Source organism: Fusarium keratoplasticum, chromosome 12 (genome assembly GCF_025433545.1).
Source record: "Fusarium keratoplasticum isolate Fu6.1 chromosome 12, whole genome shotgun sequence".
NCBI classification, from domain to species: Eukaryota; Fungi; Ascomycota; class Sordariomycetes; order Hypocreales; family Nectriaceae; genus Fusarium; species Fusarium keratoplasticum.
The window spans coordinates 677,276-693,180 of NC_070540.1; the positions used below are offsets into that span (position 1 = coordinate 677,276).

General features: G+C 51.2%; 5 protein-coding genes across 5 annotated transcripts; 2 read left to right on the forward strand and 3 right to left on the reverse strand.

The window, feature by feature from the left end:
- Positions 1-107: 107 nt before the first annotated feature.
- Positions 108-2,791, forward strand: NCS57_01382100 (Helo-like-N domain-containing protein; the record flags this gene model as incomplete). Its single annotated transcript, XM_053063444.1, has 6 exons — positions 108-571; positions 621-2,033; positions 2,085-2,112; positions 2,173-2,382; positions 2,436-2,570; positions 2,621-2,791. The coding sequence occupies exons 1-6, from the start codon at positions 141-143 to the stop codon at positions 2,789-2,791; spliced, it is 2,388 nt and encodes a 795-aa protein (XP_052906777.1). The 5' UTR covers positions 108-140.
- A 162-nt stretch (positions 2,792-2,953) lies between these two features.
- On the reverse strand, positions 2,954-4,416 carry NCS57_01382200 (uncharacterized protein; the record flags this gene model as incomplete). The annotated part of the gene is made up of 8 exons (XM_053063445.1): positions 2,954-2,987; positions 3,038-3,376; positions 3,445-3,650; positions 3,794-3,834; positions 3,994-4,040; positions 4,090-4,185; positions 4,251-4,303; positions 4,378-4,416. The coding sequence occupies 8 exons, from the start codon at positions 4,414-4,416 to the stop codon at positions 2,954-2,956; spliced, it is 855 nt and encodes a 284-aa protein (XP_052906778.1).
- A 490-nt stretch (positions 4,417-4,906) lies between these two features.
- On the reverse strand, positions 4,907-5,769 carry NCS57_01382300 (uncharacterized protein; the record flags this gene model as incomplete). Its single annotated transcript, XM_053063446.1, has 2 exons — positions 5,447-5,769; positions 4,907-5,396 (listed from the first exon to the last, which is right to left on the reverse strand). The coding sequence occupies exons 1-2, from the start codon at positions 5,689-5,691 to the stop codon at positions 4,907-4,909; spliced, it is 735 nt and encodes a 244-aa protein (XP_052906779.1). The 5' UTR covers positions 5,692-5,769.
- A 2,238-nt stretch (positions 5,770-8,007) lies between these two features.
- On the reverse strand, positions 8,008-9,608 carry NCS57_01382400 (uncharacterized protein; the record flags this gene model as incomplete). Its single annotated transcript, XM_053063447.1, has 3 exons — positions 8,008-8,700; positions 8,772-9,416; positions 9,444-9,608. 3 exons carry the CDS (start codon positions 9,606-9,608, stop codon positions 8,008-8,010), a joined length of 1,503 nt encoding a protein of 500 aa, XP_052906780.1.
- Positions 9,609-13,899: 4,291 nt separating this feature from the next.
- Positions 13,900-15,109, forward strand: NCS57_01382500 (CBM1 domain-containing protein; the record flags this gene model as incomplete). The annotated part of the gene is made up of 2 exons (XM_053063448.1): positions 13,900-14,256; positions 14,312-15,109. 2 exons carry the CDS (start codon positions 13,900-13,902, stop codon positions 15,107-15,109), a joined length of 1,155 nt encoding a protein of 384 aa, XP_052906781.1.
- Between the last annotated feature and the right edge of the window lie 796 nt (positions 15,110-15,905).

A 15,905-nucleotide genomic window follows, 5' to 3' on the forward strand; every position in this document is an offset into this window, starting at 1 on the left:
CCTCTACTAATTCCACTCCGAACGCCTCATTCCGTCGCAAGGCAAACCAAGAAACGACACGTGATAATTATTAAACCCCGCTGAGAATCCAGCAACCGCATCAGTTCAGCGTGCAACCTGCGCCAAGGTCGGGTAAGTCCATGGACCCCCTCTCGATAACGACAGGGGTTCTTGCCCTTCTCGGAGTGTGTTACAATGTCGGCACAGGGCTCAAAAAGCTGTACGATGACATCGAGGCTGTCGACGAGACGGTGGCGGCCATCATCGAGGATGTCAAGGCCCTTACCAAGGTTCTCAACACCATGAAGACGAGCTTCGACGGCGTGGCTGGACCTTTGACTGGGCATGTCGGAGCTCACTGGGAGAACATTTACTCCAGTTTGAAAGATGGAAATGAGGCTCTTGAGGGCCTTTACAAGGTTGTGCAAGAGGTCAGCAGGGAAACTTCAGTCCTCAGTGGGACAAGGAAGCAGATGCGCCTCAAAGCTGCTGAGGGAAAGATTGGGCTCTTTCGAAAGCAGATTCAGTCCTTTCGAGATACTCTACAGCTCTCCATGCAAGCCCTTATTCTGTAAGTTGCACCAGCATAGTCCCGATGAGCGGTGAGATAACCAAGACAGATGGAACCAAGTATCCATTCAAGGTGCAAACGATCGCATCTTGCCCAGTCTCGAGGATATGCAGCGCGAGATCCGAAACCTAGCTGTCAGGTTGAACGAGCGCATCAGCACTTTGCAGACAACACCAGTTGCTGCTATCCCTCAGTTCGACATGACGAAACCTGCAGAGATCGCGGCCATGTCAAACCTGAGGAACTGTGTACGATCCGCTGCCACCATCGTATCGTCTGCTTCCACCATCTTGACACTCGACCGGGACGAAGAGACGGAAACTTATTGTGGCTCTGATTGGGGTGACGTCTTGCCAAGTCAGACCAGCGAGTCCACCATGGCCTGGCTGCAAGACAGCGTTGACAGAGGACAGATACGAATTCCAGGATCTTCAAGACCGCCACAGGGAGATGACTCAGACTCGGACTCGGATCTTGACCTCGATCTTGCTCTAGGCCTGTATAAAAAGGCACAAGTCAAGTATCAGTCAACAGATTATCAGGGCGCAGAACCGTTACTGCGCAACTGCCTGTCTCGGCTGATGCCCATGACCGAACAGGGCCGCACACGACCACGAAAGTCAGATCTCCCTTCAGCACACGAAGTCTTGTCCCTCTTCTGTCAGACATGCATCGGTCTCGAGAAATGGGAAGACGCAGCTACCGCCATGATTGACAAGATCGCGCTCAGCCCACACGGCCTAGAGGGCAAGGATGAAGCGGCTTTGAAGGACATTTCGACTCTAGTCATGGTTCTGTACGCCAAGAAAGACTACGTCCAAGGTCATTTATACGGCCGCAAGCTGCTTCGTGGATATCGGAAGCTTGGGCCCAGCGGAGAGGATGGTGTTGAGCGCAGTCTGACTCTGCTTGTCGCCATCTGCAAAGCCAGCGGCAACACCGACGAGGAGCAAGCCTATTCCATCATGTTGGAGAATCTACGTGAGAGAAAGGCAGCTCAGTCGATGCCCATACCCATCATCGAAGAGGAGAGTTACGGATGGAGAGATCCAGCTATTCCCGTCCCTGAAGCAGAAGAACAAGCGACGTCACCTCAGACTGCTGATGGAAACGCCTTGTTGCCGACACTAGAACTCCCTTACAGACCTTCGACACCAGTTGCATACTCTGCTCGTGCGTCTCCAGAGCCTCCTCCTCCACCAAGCATCTCCGCAGTCCCACCCCAACGATCCTCTATCGCCTCCTCTTCCTCCGTTCAGACCACAGTTCAATCTCCAGACAGTTTAACCATAGCAGTCCCACCGATCCGTCCAGTTACTCCAGTCATTCGCAGCGAAGCTGAGCAGCTTCTATTGTCGAGTAAATACTACTTTGAGAATCATGAACGACTACTACGAGCCCCAGTCAAGAGAAAGCTGGTCATCGTGGGCGATACGTTGTCCGGGAAGAGCTTGTTGCTCCAGTGAGTACACCTCCGTTCTGAGCAGGTCATTTATTAATCATATACATGTAGTCATCAAGCGCATGGTAACATCGACAAGGTATAAGCCACCGGAGGCATTGTTTCACTCCCCATTTTCTCTAACATGAATTTTCTCCAGGTGGCCCATCTCCAAGAGGCTGCAAGCTTGTTAGAAACCTTCTACACAACTGTGACTCTCGCAGACATAACAGTCGACATGACCATGACCGACACGCCGGGCCAGATAGACTATGATCGCTTGCGTCCTATTTGCTACCCCAATGGCAACGTTATCATATTGACATTTGACAAGAGCATTCCAGAGTGTTTCGACAATATCGAAGAAGCGGTTAGACTCTATGTCAGTTGCTGGATGAATACTGCTAATCCGTGACCGATCAGTGGATGCCCGAGATTCAACACTTTCTACCTAATACTCCCATCATACTTGTAGGCAATAAGAAGGACCTCGAGCACGACCCTAAAATAATCCAAGAAGCGAAAAAGATAGGTTACCACCCAGTCACCTATGAAGAGGCAAGCTTAGAATCTTGACGCGTGGCAGACACATGCTGACCAATCTATAGGGTGCAGAAAAGGCAGCCAAACTTCCAGGGGTGGTCAAATTCCTCGAGACTTCTGCCAAGACTGGCGAGGGTATCAAGGAGGTGTTTGAGTTCGCGGCTCTGTACGCTTTGCTGGGGACAGGCCAGGAGAAACCCCCAAGTATCTTCAGGAGACTGTTCTCAAAGAAATGAGGAGGCAACCAGACCCAATGTGTCTCCGCATACAGCTGTGTGTCATCTTCCATACAGCTTCGCTGTCAATGACATTGTCTTTGTTGGACATGCTACCTATGCTATGTTGGAAGTGAATGAAGTCGTTCCATCCTTGAACTGTTCAACCACACGCCCATTCATTCACGGCCATGGCTTCTGGCCGTAAGTGACATACCTATCGAGATATTCAGTAAACAGGCAAAGTTTTACATTAGGAATACATACATGCCACCATTTGGGAAATTCTTCTGATCATTGATAGCGGCACGCATCTGAGTAACCAATACTGTGATCTCCTCGAGGCTCCAGCCCAGGATCTGGCTCATGGGGTAAGTGGCAAAGCCACCCAAGCTCATATCCATGTAGAAGTTGACGTATCGGCCCAGTTCCTTGAGCGTTGGGTCCTTGGGCCAACCGCCGTAGGGAAGTTTGAGCGTCTTGGGTGGAATCTGGGTGAATCCAGCTTCGCAAGCCCAGGTCTCCATTTTCTTGTCTGTGATGTCAAAGGTGCGTCCCAGGCGATCACCAGCGTCGTAGAAGAGCTGAGCCCACTGCTTGAAGACGCTACCGAAGTTAGAATCCTAACGCAAGGGGGTAGAGAAAATACAACGGGGCGTTAAGGCAATGCATACTGGTCCTTGTCCACCTTGGTGGCCGGGTTATCACAGCGCAGTGCGATCCCCGGTTCCATGTGCTGAACCCAGCCTCCTGGCTTAAGGAACTTGAAAAGCTGACCGTAGAGCTTAGTCCAGTCATCGATGGCGTCGTGGAGCGAGCGGATGTGGATAAAGTCAAATAGCTCAGGTTCAAAGGTCCAGTCGAGTTGTGCATCGTCGATCTAAAAGCTCACGTTTGGTGGAATCCAACTGAGCTGCGTAGGCGAGATGTCGATGCCGATGATGTGTGCCGAGGGGAAGATATCTGCCATGTCACTGTCGCTGTCAGGATGGTAGTGATGATCTGTCGGTTGTCTATACTCACATTGCCCAAATACCTGAGCCTGTACCCACGTCTAGGATCCTCTGCTTGCATTTAAGTATGGACAATGTCAGAATATCTTTAATCTTATCTGTGGATTGTCTCCAATTGGTGGGAGGTAGAGTTTATCGCCTAAGAGCATGGTGATCCAGTGGTGACTATCAGCATGGGTTAGCAAGGCGCTGTGGGTTGCCAGTATCTACCACACCCAAGGTCAAATCCTTCCACATGCTTCTCATCATTGGGAGCCCTATTACGGTTTCAGCACATCAAATGGTAGATATTGTTGGTCTATGTACCAGTATTCCGTCGTCTTTGAAGATTTGTAAGTTCTCCCGTGGATTTTGCGATACTCGAGAATACTGGAGGTGATGGATGTCGTTGACTCGACCCACCTGAGTTTTCATACTTATCAGCACATTCTTCACACCATTTTCAGATGTCTTCGCAGTTGCTCAACCTTTGAGAGTCTATGGCAGAGTCGCCATCGTCACCGCCAACAATGTCGGGGTCCTGAGACGCACGTTAGCCCTAAAGTAGACGGGTATACGGTGTTTAGAGAGCACTGTAGTAGAACCTATACTTACAAAATCGATTCTTTTTTCTGTTTCTTGATGATCAGCCATTGCTAGCCGTGCTTTCTTTGTTTTGCTGTTGATTCACCTGATCAACCAACATGCAGCAGTGAGGGGAAGGTTGCGTGTTGGTTGTTGGAATGCAGTTGGCAACCAGGATCCCACCAATCAAGTACCCTTCAACGTCGATGACTAACTGCTGTCAGGTCATAGTAAAAAAAGCTTGGAATAGGAGTTTGTGTCGTGCCTGAGTTGGTTGGTTAGATCTCTGATTGATCTATTTACAATCTCGCAGTTTAAATTCAACATCAAGTCACAGGCCAACGACAAAGTAAGCATGTTCAGATTGGCAATTGCTTCAATGATATCTTATCAGCTACGCCTCAAGTAAATAGTTGAGTTTATTGTTTGTGAACACAGTTCTACGAGAACATCTCGATCAAATATTTACAAGTACAAGCCCACATCCAGCCACTAGTTCCCACAGCTCTGGCCTCGACAAGTCAAGGCCAATATGCTATGTTGACATGGCGAAAGCCTCTTAAGAGGAAGCCTTGTCCAGGTTACCATCAAAGGTATCGTCCTTGAAGGGCACAGTCGCCTTGCCAAAGTCGGCGCTGTTCAGCGCATCACGAGAAGCCTGGGGGATCGCATCCCAGTCGACCAAGGCAAGATCACGGCCCAGGGTGTCGGTGAACTGAAGCTCGTGGTTGGTAGGAAAGTTGGTAAAGTACTCGACCTTGGGTCGATCGCCCTCACGCTGAGGAGAGTCGGTCTTCTTGTAGCTGCCGTGACCAGAGGCCGCAGCGCTGACGAGTTGGGCGCCGGCGCTGTCGACGAAGACGACGACATTCTCCCAGTCGTGGCGGTGAGCACCGGTCGAGACTCCGCTGTTGGGCATGTCCTTGGGCATGTACCAGGCGTACATGATGGCGATTTGTCCGTTGCGCTCCTTGGCGCGGACATAGGTCTGTCCCCTGCCCTGATCACGGCAACCGCCAGTAGAGCTTCCGGTATCCTGAAGACCGCCGCTGAGATTGCGTTAGTTACTATTCGAATCGCAGAGTCCACGTTGACTCACCTAGTGTTTCCGTCGGCATCTACGGCAGGATAAGACTGGCAGCCGTGGGCGATGTGCAGGAACGGCTCAAACTTCTTGATGGCATCTCCGATAGCACCAGTCTGAACTGTCTCTTCAAAAGGCTGGACAGCGTCATGGTTGATGACGGCGCGGGAATGAAGAGTGCGAGCCAACAAGGCTTCGAAGGGGAACGCGTGCACCTGTGCAGCGAGGGTAGCAAGAGCAAGGATCGACTTGGTTTGCATTTTGGTAGTGAATGTGGTGAGTTGAAAAGAAGGTATTTGGTCAACAAATAAAGTGGTAAAAGAGGGTGTTTGATCTGAATGATGGTACTGAAGCTGGTTCTGATTGTCACCTACGAGCCAGAGGCTGCCTCTTTATAGCTTTTGGGCTGATGATATCTCTCCTCCAAAGACTCAGTATTTCCTGTTAAACTCAGTTTCCATATCCATTTGACGATTTTAAGTTCGCGGTGCGTTTCAAGTGGATTCATGGAGTTTATGCATTTCCCAATTCGCATCTGAAGCTCACGTTTGTCACCTGCCAGGCCATCAAGCCTCGTCCAATAGGATAATTTGGCCCCCAAGTCCTTCCGAACCAACCTTCCGAAATCGGTCTCAAGGCCATGGGCTCGTCGCCTATCCTGGCAGCACGTGTTAAATGAAGCTAAATCTGGACGAAGTTGACAGGGATGTCGCGGGAACTTTTGCGAATCGGACATGTGCGGATACCACCACATCAAACCATCCTTGCCCCGGTCGCTATTGATATTCTCGAGACGTTAATGATTGTAAAGTTTACTTGGCATCCATATATGTCGATTCGAATCAGCCCTTGTCCGGTGGTACGGTAAGACCGACACCTCCGAAGGCCCGAAAAACCGGGGATTTGTAAGTTGGCTCACCGTTGACCGTAAACTCTAATTCCACCTTCAACTCGTCATTGGGTAATAGGCGCCTTGTTGGTGGATATCAAGAGTTTCAGCTGTGCCATGGCGGCAGAGCTGTACCGAACCCAAGCCTTGGCAGGGGTAGACTCAGTTTCGGCCAGTCTCACCACCTATAACGAGCCTACGTCAGTGACAGGTAAGCGTACAATAAACTGATGTAGAAGAGATGACAAATTAAGCTTAACAACTCCAGGTGTCGTGGCGTGCCGACCCGGACACCCCGAACTGAAGGCAACAATGGTGACGTCTTCACACTGAAAGAGGATTATGTACCATCCCCACTCTCACATACCGGTAGAGTGTTAGAACCAGAGTTCCTTGTCAGTTCATCGTCCTCGGCTTCATCAAGTGATACTCTTCGGCCTGTTCAGCATCCAAAGTCCGGTGTGGTGTATCGGTTATCATTCCGCGTTTTCACCGCGGCGAGCGGGGTTCGACTCCCCGCACCGGAGCTTTTTGAGTCGCGTACGCGCTCGCGTCTTTTTGCAGGAGACGGGTTTGGACGGTGCTGTAGAGCGGCTGAAGGCGGTGACTCAAACGTTCGTGAGGCTAGGGGAAGGGCTTTACTGGTCTCACGGTGGAAGCTTCTTTTTGTCTGACGTGGCATTTGGGTGGTGGCTATCGTCGTGGCACCAAGGGAAGAGTTGGCATGTTTACTACTAAACACTGCCACGAGAATAGTGACTTTAGCAATGTATTTTAATAATCAGGCTCTTAAACTGTAGAGTATCTTATTGTCCCAAGCTCCATCCATTACAAAAACAAGTCCTACGAAGTTTGTGATAATAACGGCAAAAACCGGCGGGCCAACTGCAGTCACTAAGCCAATTCAGACTAACACAGCAATTTTCATCGTCATTTGGAAACCTGCTCAAGATTAGAGAACAGAAGATGAATGATTCTACAGATACAAAAGCAATGGACAAAAGAAAAGGGTAGAGACAAACATTTGTCTCGTCTTTGGTCTTGTGCTGTCGAGTTTGCTCTTCACCATAGGGTAGATGTCGTGACCAGTTTGTCCCAGCCATTCCGCCCAGAGCGCGCGTGATTACGTCAGTCGTCAACCGCCTACAAGACCATCATTCCCATTCCGTCCGTCCCTGGTCGAGGTCATACGTGACTGGGAAGAAAAAGAAAGACCCAAAAAATTGATCACGCTGGGGATCGAACCCAGAATCTTCTGATTCGTAGTCAGACGCCTTGCCATTGGGCCACGCGACCTCCTTTGTTGGATGAAAATTTTGGTCAGTCACGAGCTCAAGTGGCGCGTGCGCTTCAGCGCCATCTCCGCCATGTCCATGTCATCACATTCAAGCAGGACCACGTCAATAGTAACAGAGCATCTATCATTGAGAAGAGTACAACATATGACATCCATCGCGTACAATGAGGCCTATTAGCACTGGCCCGCTCCGAGCCTCCATTGTTCAAAGCCAACCCTCTCACATAGAGCTCCATTCCATCATAATCCACACATTCCCATTCCCAACTCTCGCCCAGTCACCATAGACAGTGGTAGGCCAACTGACAGTCTCACAACAAATACCCATTGCGCATGGAATCCTCCGCGCTCGAACGTAGATGTACACATGCGACATCAAACAAATCGCACCTAAGCAGTCGGCTCATATGATGGCTGTCCAGAGCTAGCCTCGGTGTTGGTGGGCTGCGCGTGCTGTCCAATCCGCTGTACAATGTCCTTGAGAGAGAATCCTCTCGCCTTGAGCTCGCCATCCAGAGCGTCAATCGCAGGGGCACCAAGCACCACAAGACTTCGAAGCATGCCAAGGTGTTTCGCCTGCAGGTTGAGTGACCTCCCAGCCATGCTTAGCTCCCGTAGCTTGGGGTGAGTCTCGTCGATGAGAATCAAGGCGGGCAGGGCAATCTGTCGAGCTTGTTCGAGTTCCATGGCGGCAGCTTGGCGGTCGGACTCGGCCTGATGCAGCTCGGTGGCGTTGATGGTGGTCTTGTCCCAGTGTGCCTCTTGGAGCGCCTGAAACTTCTCTTCTGAGATCTGCTCCCACGTTTCCTTCGCATCATCGAGGGTTTTCTTACAGTCCTTGAGCTTCTGTTCCTCCGCCAGCAAAACCGAGATCCTTTCCTCCATCGCAGCAAGGTTGGCTTGAGCAGACTTGTGGCGGTCCAACGCTCCCCGGTGCGGCTCGGTTCGCAGCTTGAGCGACTCGGAAAGTTCAGCAAACTCTTGGCCCATTTCGATGTGTTGGCGCTCTATGGCTCGGATGTATTTGGCCAGAGCTTCGAGGAAGGCGGGTGTAGCGTGCATAAGGCTCGATCGAGTTGCGAACTGATCACTCTGGTTAGCTGATGATACTAGCGACAGCAATCAATCATGCAATAGGTCTGAGAGCGACTAACCAAATCTTGTGAGGCTGTACCATCATCATGGCGAGCACGCTTGCTCGGGCAGATGCCTGTGGGCGTAGCAGACCGTTCTCGCTTCTTGATGTTGGGGCTCTCAGCCGGGATTGTTGTAGAGGAGGCCAAAGGACGGGCGTCAGACGCGGTGTTGCTGGCAAACTGAGCTGAAGAAGCTGCCTGCGAGGGCTTTGGCATCATGAAAGGCAGCTGATGTTTGACTGGGATGGACTTCTCGGGTTCGGGTTGGTGGTTGTCATTGTCGACAGTGAGTTCATCCTCGTCATCGGTCCCGGCGACTTGTTCCACTCGCTTCTTGCCCTTCCCTTCTTTCTGCGTCGCATCGTTGGCCTTGTCGCTGGGTTCCGCTCGCTCGCCTTCACCAGCATCGCCATTCGGAGCAGGGTCAGCCACCTTTGGGGCAATAGCGCTCCTGCGTCTGGAGGCTGCGATCGACTTGAACTGCGGGTCAACAAACTTTTCCTTGGCAGCCTTGATATCGCTCATTCGAAGCGAAAGATCGGAATCATCTTCGTGAGAAGCAATGCTGTGGCCCAGAAATGCTTTGACATCGGTGATTTCGAACTCTGGGTTGGCGTCGGCGTGCTCAAGAATCATGGCCAGAGTGCTCAACATGGTGCATCCCTACTGCTTCGGAAGAAACTCTGCCACCCATTCCCAGGGCTTCTGGCCGATGACGGCCTCGATCCGCTTGAGGGAACGCTTCTGTCGCTCGGTGCCCTCGAAGTTGTCGGGCCATTCACTGTTGTCGGGGTCCGAGGGCCTGGGGGAGGCAGATGACGGTCCGGTACGGGCTTTGGCATCGCTCTTTGCCATCTTGTCCGAGTATCACAACGCGGTTTGGTGTATCGAGTGAAACCTTGGGTGCAAGCAGTGAAGAAGCGTGGGTTGGATTGTTGACATTTGGTGGGGTGGAATGCGATAAACAAAAGGTGGGGCAGAGGAACGCGTCGCAGCTGGCGCGCGTGCACGTGATCTGATTCCCCCACCTGGGTGGCCCATGTTTGTGCTGTGACATAACTGCATCACTGTGAATAAAACATGCATAAAACAAACACAAGATGTGAAAGGAGTTTGCAATTGCTGGTTGAACTCTGAAATCGTTCAACACCTCAGAGTCAGGCATCAGTTCAAGGTCTGGCGATTGAACAGACCCGCAGGCAGGTAAGCAGAGCGCAAATGCGCAAAACTTGCATCCTCAGAGGGCGGTTGGTTATTAAGGGTCACATCAGAAGTTGCTGAAGCAAGATCTATCATTGATGCACTACTTAATGTTGAGAAATAATTCTGCGTTTCGATAAAGAATCATCTCCAGCTCTTCTTTCTTTAAAAATCTACTGGCTCGCACTTGCTCGACCCATTCAACCCCATGGTACCAGTCGGCCATGGTGCTTGTAGGCATAGTTGGATGTAGGTAAAGGGGAACATCAAACTCCTCGAGAGTTGCCCAAAAGCTGTTGTACTCAAGTATCTCGTACTATCTCCCTCCCGAGTGATTGTCCACTAAGGCTCCTTTGAAGCCGAGCTCGTTGATGCAACGTCGAAGCTGTCGGCCATAGGGAGGTGCGCAAATGCAGCAAAAGGAGTTGGGTTTTTTGCAACCGCTTCGGCCATGCCATTATCCACAGCCTGGTAGCTGAGCACGTCTTCGGCGTAGCCAGCCGTGTGGCTAAGAACTTGGAGTTTGATGCCCCGGCATCCATACTTTTTATTCTGCCCTCGCCTACGTTGCATAGGCTCTCTATTACTGGAGGTGGAAAGCTTGTTTGATTCCTGTATAAGGACTGGTCAACAGAGGCACTGAGACAATGTTCTTCTAGTGCGATGATTCGCAGCGGCTGGGTTTCAGAGGAGGTCATGGTGACAAACAATGCTGGTGTTGGCAAGATGAGGATCAGCTAAATTGAGGAACCAGTCTGCGCAAAATTCGGTGCAGGGCTAATCTCTCTATTTGATGCTCCAAGCCCAGACGATTCGGGAGGACTCATCCTTTCGGTCGGCACAATATTTCACCTCGTATCCCGACGTCTCCATTTCTGATCGGAAGCTCGGCGGTTAGGAAGCTCGTGTCAAACTTGTGATTGGTAGTGCCTGTTAGCACGACGGAAACTTGTCCCGCCGATACCGACATGTCGGTCTTAAGCTTTGGCGCGACGATGCCGAGTTCTTCCAAACCTACTCGATCGGCCGGGGTGTTGGTCGGATATTCGGCTCAGGTTACGGCGGCGACCACTCACAAAGCTAGGTGACAAAGGAAACATTCGAAGTCGATCTTCGTGTTATATATTTACTTGTTTTAGCTTGACTAATAGTCACTAGTATATCTCGTGGTGAGATAAAATCGAGACTATTAACTCGTGCTTTGGTTGTGTTCGATGTAGCGGGTTGCCTATGCCAGTATTACCTACCCTACTTGGAGGTTTTATTGGTCTCTAACATGACGTACGCGGCAAGAAGCTAGACCTCCCATGGGCTGTACTGATATCCAAGCGATGGGCTAGATGGCCAATCATGCATAAAGAAACGTATTTGTGACTGTCTGTGATACGCGGTTTCTGCAAGCCTCATCCCCGTGGATTGTCCCGGGCCCGAATTCACGTAGAAAGGGGTCTGCAAGTCTCTATTTGTTTCATTGGAGGCGTATCTATAAGCCCCTGGCTTGGTCCTATTGGACTCAGCTCTGGTCACACATTGACATCCCGCTGACTTGCCATCTGCCTTGGATGCCTTGTAGCCCTCGACGAGTTGCATTTTACTTTCAGCTTCCGCTCTCACACGGTGTGGCAATGTGTTTCAATCAAATCTCCGAGACATTGCGGAGAAAGTCGACATCGGCGAGTGAGTGGTGTTTTGGCAAGGCCAATCACTATTTGCTGTCAACCACTCGTCCATCTAGGCAACACTGACTGCATAATGAGGCGCTCAATATTTGCGCCTCTGCCACTGGCCCCTCAGCTGATCAAGTCACAATTCCAAGTCAATCAGCAAGAAGGCATGAGACCAAATTCTATAAAGACCTTCAGATGTCTGGCTTGGTGTTGGAACTTCAAGCTGCATCCCTCACTAAACACTTCACTCTCACTCTCACTTCCAACCCCCCCCTTTGCCTGTCTGGCTGTCTATCATTTGCCACCATGTCTACCGAAGTCCCTGCCACTGATTCAGCCTCTGCTGCCACGGCCGGGTTCTCCCAGAAAAACTGGCGTTGGTGTCAGAAGTGCGCATCCCTTTTCTACAGGGGAGAAGCTCTGTGTGTTCCTGGGGGCGTCCATGACCATTCCTCCAGCGGCACATACACCCTCTCCCAGTCTGCTGCCGGCCAAGAGAACTGGAAGTGGTGCAAGAACTGTCAAGTACTCTCCTTCACTGGAAACGGCGTCGTCGGCCCTTGCAAGGCCGGTGGAAAGCACGACGTTTCTGGCAGCGGCAACTATCGCCTTCAGCAGAATGGGGATGGCCAAGCCGACTGGCGCTGGTGTCGCAAGTGTCAAGTCTTGTCGTTCGCTGGTGGACCAGTGGGCGACTGTCAGGCTGGAGGAAAGCATAACTTCACTGGAAGCGGCAACTACAGCCTCTGCATCGATGGCAATCCTCGTGCTATAGCAAGCGGTCAAGATCAATGGCGCTGGTGCAACAAGTGCCAGGCCCTGGCCTACGATGGCCACACTTGCTGTCCTGCCGGAGGAGCCCACATCAGCACCGGGAGCTGGAACTACACGCTGATTGGCAATAATCCTGCTGTGCCCAACTCTCAGAGCGGGTGGATGTGGTGTCACAAGTGCTACGGTCTTGTCTATTCCAAGGCTTCCTCTGCTGGAACCTGCCCTCGCGGTGGTACACATGATCATGCTGGAAGTGCTGACTATGCCTTGCCCATGAACGTGGGTTCTGCTGGAGGCCAGAACCAGTGGAGTTGGTGCAAGTGGTGTCAGCAGCTGTGGTGGAGTGGAAATGGCCAACAAGGACGCTGCAGTCATTCACCCATTGGCGGACACTCCAAAGATGGGTCTGCAGACTACACGCTTTCTCATGAACAGAACTAGACGCGGTATTTGTAGATACTCAGCTGAGAGCATTGTTGAGGGGACATGAGCCTGGGTAAATGAATGTGCTTTTCTCTCGTTCTTGAGTTAGTAGATGTAGGTTGGATATGAACAATTCTGAGAATATGGAACTAGGGAACAAATTGGCCACTTCACAGTCAAGTTCAAGTGACGGCAGATCACGAGATGAAGTACTCAATGTGAGTGAGAGTGCCAAGGCCCCTGGCTCATTGCCGTCACGGCAGAGATAGGCCCAGATCGACCGACTCGAGGCTTGGCTTCAAGGGTACCTAGCACAGAAAAGAGGCTCGTGAGCACATTGAGATTTCTCCAGCCATCCCTGTTGTTACAGATTGAACAGGTCGTGCCTTGCCTTGTCAGTCGACATCCACAAGACACATCCAGATGGTTTCCTTTCTTGGGTGACTGGCCGACCCACGGAGCATGTTGATTGGACCATTTTCCACCTTTAGGGGTCTTAATTTCATTTCCCCCAGACTTTCCGGAACAACGGTCTCACCCTCCGACGGAATGGATCTCCTCGTCGGCCTTGATGCAACCTCGGAGCCTCAGCCTCCGGGCCCGAACTCGGTCTAGAGCGGGTCCAATCGGGTCATGAGTTCTCTGTTCTGAGGTTTTTGAGTAATTTCATTATAGTTTTTTTCAATAATGGCTACCTAACTCACCAAGACTCGGACATTGCCACTCCGAGCCATTGTTGTCAGTCGATTTCCAGTCTCCTTTCGGGCTCAGGACCTCCGGGGGTCTTCCCTCCTCAAGTTCAATGGAGAAATCCTTCCGGAACAACTCACGGCTGACGGGCCGTATCAATGTGATCAAGAATTCAAGAGAAATTGAATGGAACGGTAGAGTGGGAAGAAGGGCTTGGCCAGAGGGTCTCACGATGGTGTCCTATTTCGCCAACAGCCTTGCTGGAGGAAATGGTTTGCCTCTTGGCGAATATAAGAGCAGCCTGTTTCTCCTTTCATGATGATATCCTCAGCTCAGCACACTCTTAGCTCAGCACACTCACTCAAAGTCTTTGCCAACAGGAACTGAACACCATGCGCTATCTCCTCTCCCTGAGTGGCCTCACTGGCCTCGCTCTGGCCCAGAACGGAGCCTGGCAGCAATGTGGAGGCCAAAACTGGAGCGGCTCTACCACTTGCATCTCTGGTTACACTTGCAGCTTTATTAACGACTATTACAGCCAGTGTGTGCCAGGCTCTAACCCCAACCCGCCTTCTACTACTCTCTCTACCGTCACTCAGCCAAGCTCTTCTCCCACCAACAACCCCAACCCAGGAACGGGCAAGTTCGTCTGGGTTGGTACCAATGAGGCTGGTGGTGAGTTTGGAGAGAATAATCTGCCAGGCACTTTGGGCAAGGATTATACCTTTCCAGACACTGCCGCGATCGACGTAAGTCTTGCCACTGAGGATGTATTGCAGTACGCATACTAACATGGCTCATGAGACTCTGATCGGTCAAGGATACAACACCTTCCGTGTGCAGCTCAAGATGGAGAGGCTGACGAGCACCTTGACTGGTAGCCACAATCAGGCTTACCTTGATGGCTACAGCAAGGTCATCAACCACATCACCCAGAAGGGTGCCTATGCTGTCCTAGATCCTCACAACTATGGCCGCTTCTTTGGCAACGTCATTACCGACACTTCAGCTTTCCAGACCTGGTGGAAGAACCTTGCCGCCGTCTTCAAAAACAACGACCGCGTCATTTTTGACACCAACAACGAGTACCACAGCATGGACCAGACTCTTGTTCTCAAGCTCAACCAGGCTGCTATTGACGGTATCCGATCCACCGGTGCCAAACAGTACATCTTTGTTGAAGGCAACCAGTGGTCTGGTGCTTGGTCCTGGCCCGATGTCAACGACAACATGAAGGCTCTCACCGACCCCGAGGGCAAGATTGTCTACCAGATGCACCAGTACTTGGACTCTGACAGCTCTGGCACTTCTGAGGCCTGTGTTTCCTCCACCATTGGCGCTGAACGGGTCAAGGCAGCCACAGCCTGGCTCAAGAAGAATGGCAAGGTCGGTATTCTCGGTGAGTTTGCCGGTGGAGCAAACAGCCAGTGCAAGGCAGCCGTCCAGGGTATGCTCGACTATCTTGAGGACAACAGCGATGTCTGGAAGGGAGTTCTTTGGTGGGCGGCTGGTCCTTGGTGGGGTACCTACATGTACAGCTTTGAACCTCCAAGTGGAACTGGCTACCAGTACTACAACTCTCTTCTGAAGACCTACGTCTAAAAGCTAGGAGAGTGGGCTGTTCTGGGGGTAGCTTTTGATGCAGTCGTCTGATATTGTCAACCAGAGGCGACACTGCAGGATGAAAGATGCAGGTAGACAGATTGACTAGGAATAAACAAAGATTGAAGGACTTCGGTTACCAGATAAAGCTCCTATGTTGCGAATAACTCTTGGCGATCGATGGACTCGTCATCATCACCCGATAAGCCACCATCAAACAGAGCTCTTGACAAGGGCTTCTCTTTGCAACTATGTGTTTGTGCTTAAGTGACGTGTGGTGTGGGGCGGGGCGTCAGCATCGTCAAGCGCGAATGTTGTACCCTAATTTGTCTTGCTGACGCTGGTGTTAGCTTTGCGAGGGGGGGGATGCTGGGCTGGAGTCTCGTGTCTGGATGACAACGTCATGGAGATGAGAATGAAAAGGCCTGAATGAAGGGGCCTGTGTGTTTAAAACGGACATCCCAGACAGATATTGACCTCTTTCATCGAGACAGCAAGATGAGATGGCGTCGACCTTGAAACAACCGCACAATGAGCTAACTGAAATCGTCGTAGTTGACGCTGGGTCCTTAACCGAGGGTGCCAATCGCCATTCCTGCTTTGCAATCCCAAAGCTGCCTCGGACTTTTCAGCACTAAAATCTCACCTTACATGATGAACCCCTGCAACAGTGTGTGTGTCCTAGTTTCGTGGCAGCTCAGCGCTAAGCAAATGGCCTGGGATAAATATCTGCCAGACCCGATAGACTTGGGCTAATCTTGATCTTTTGTTTCTTCCTCGTGCTAGACTCGACGAG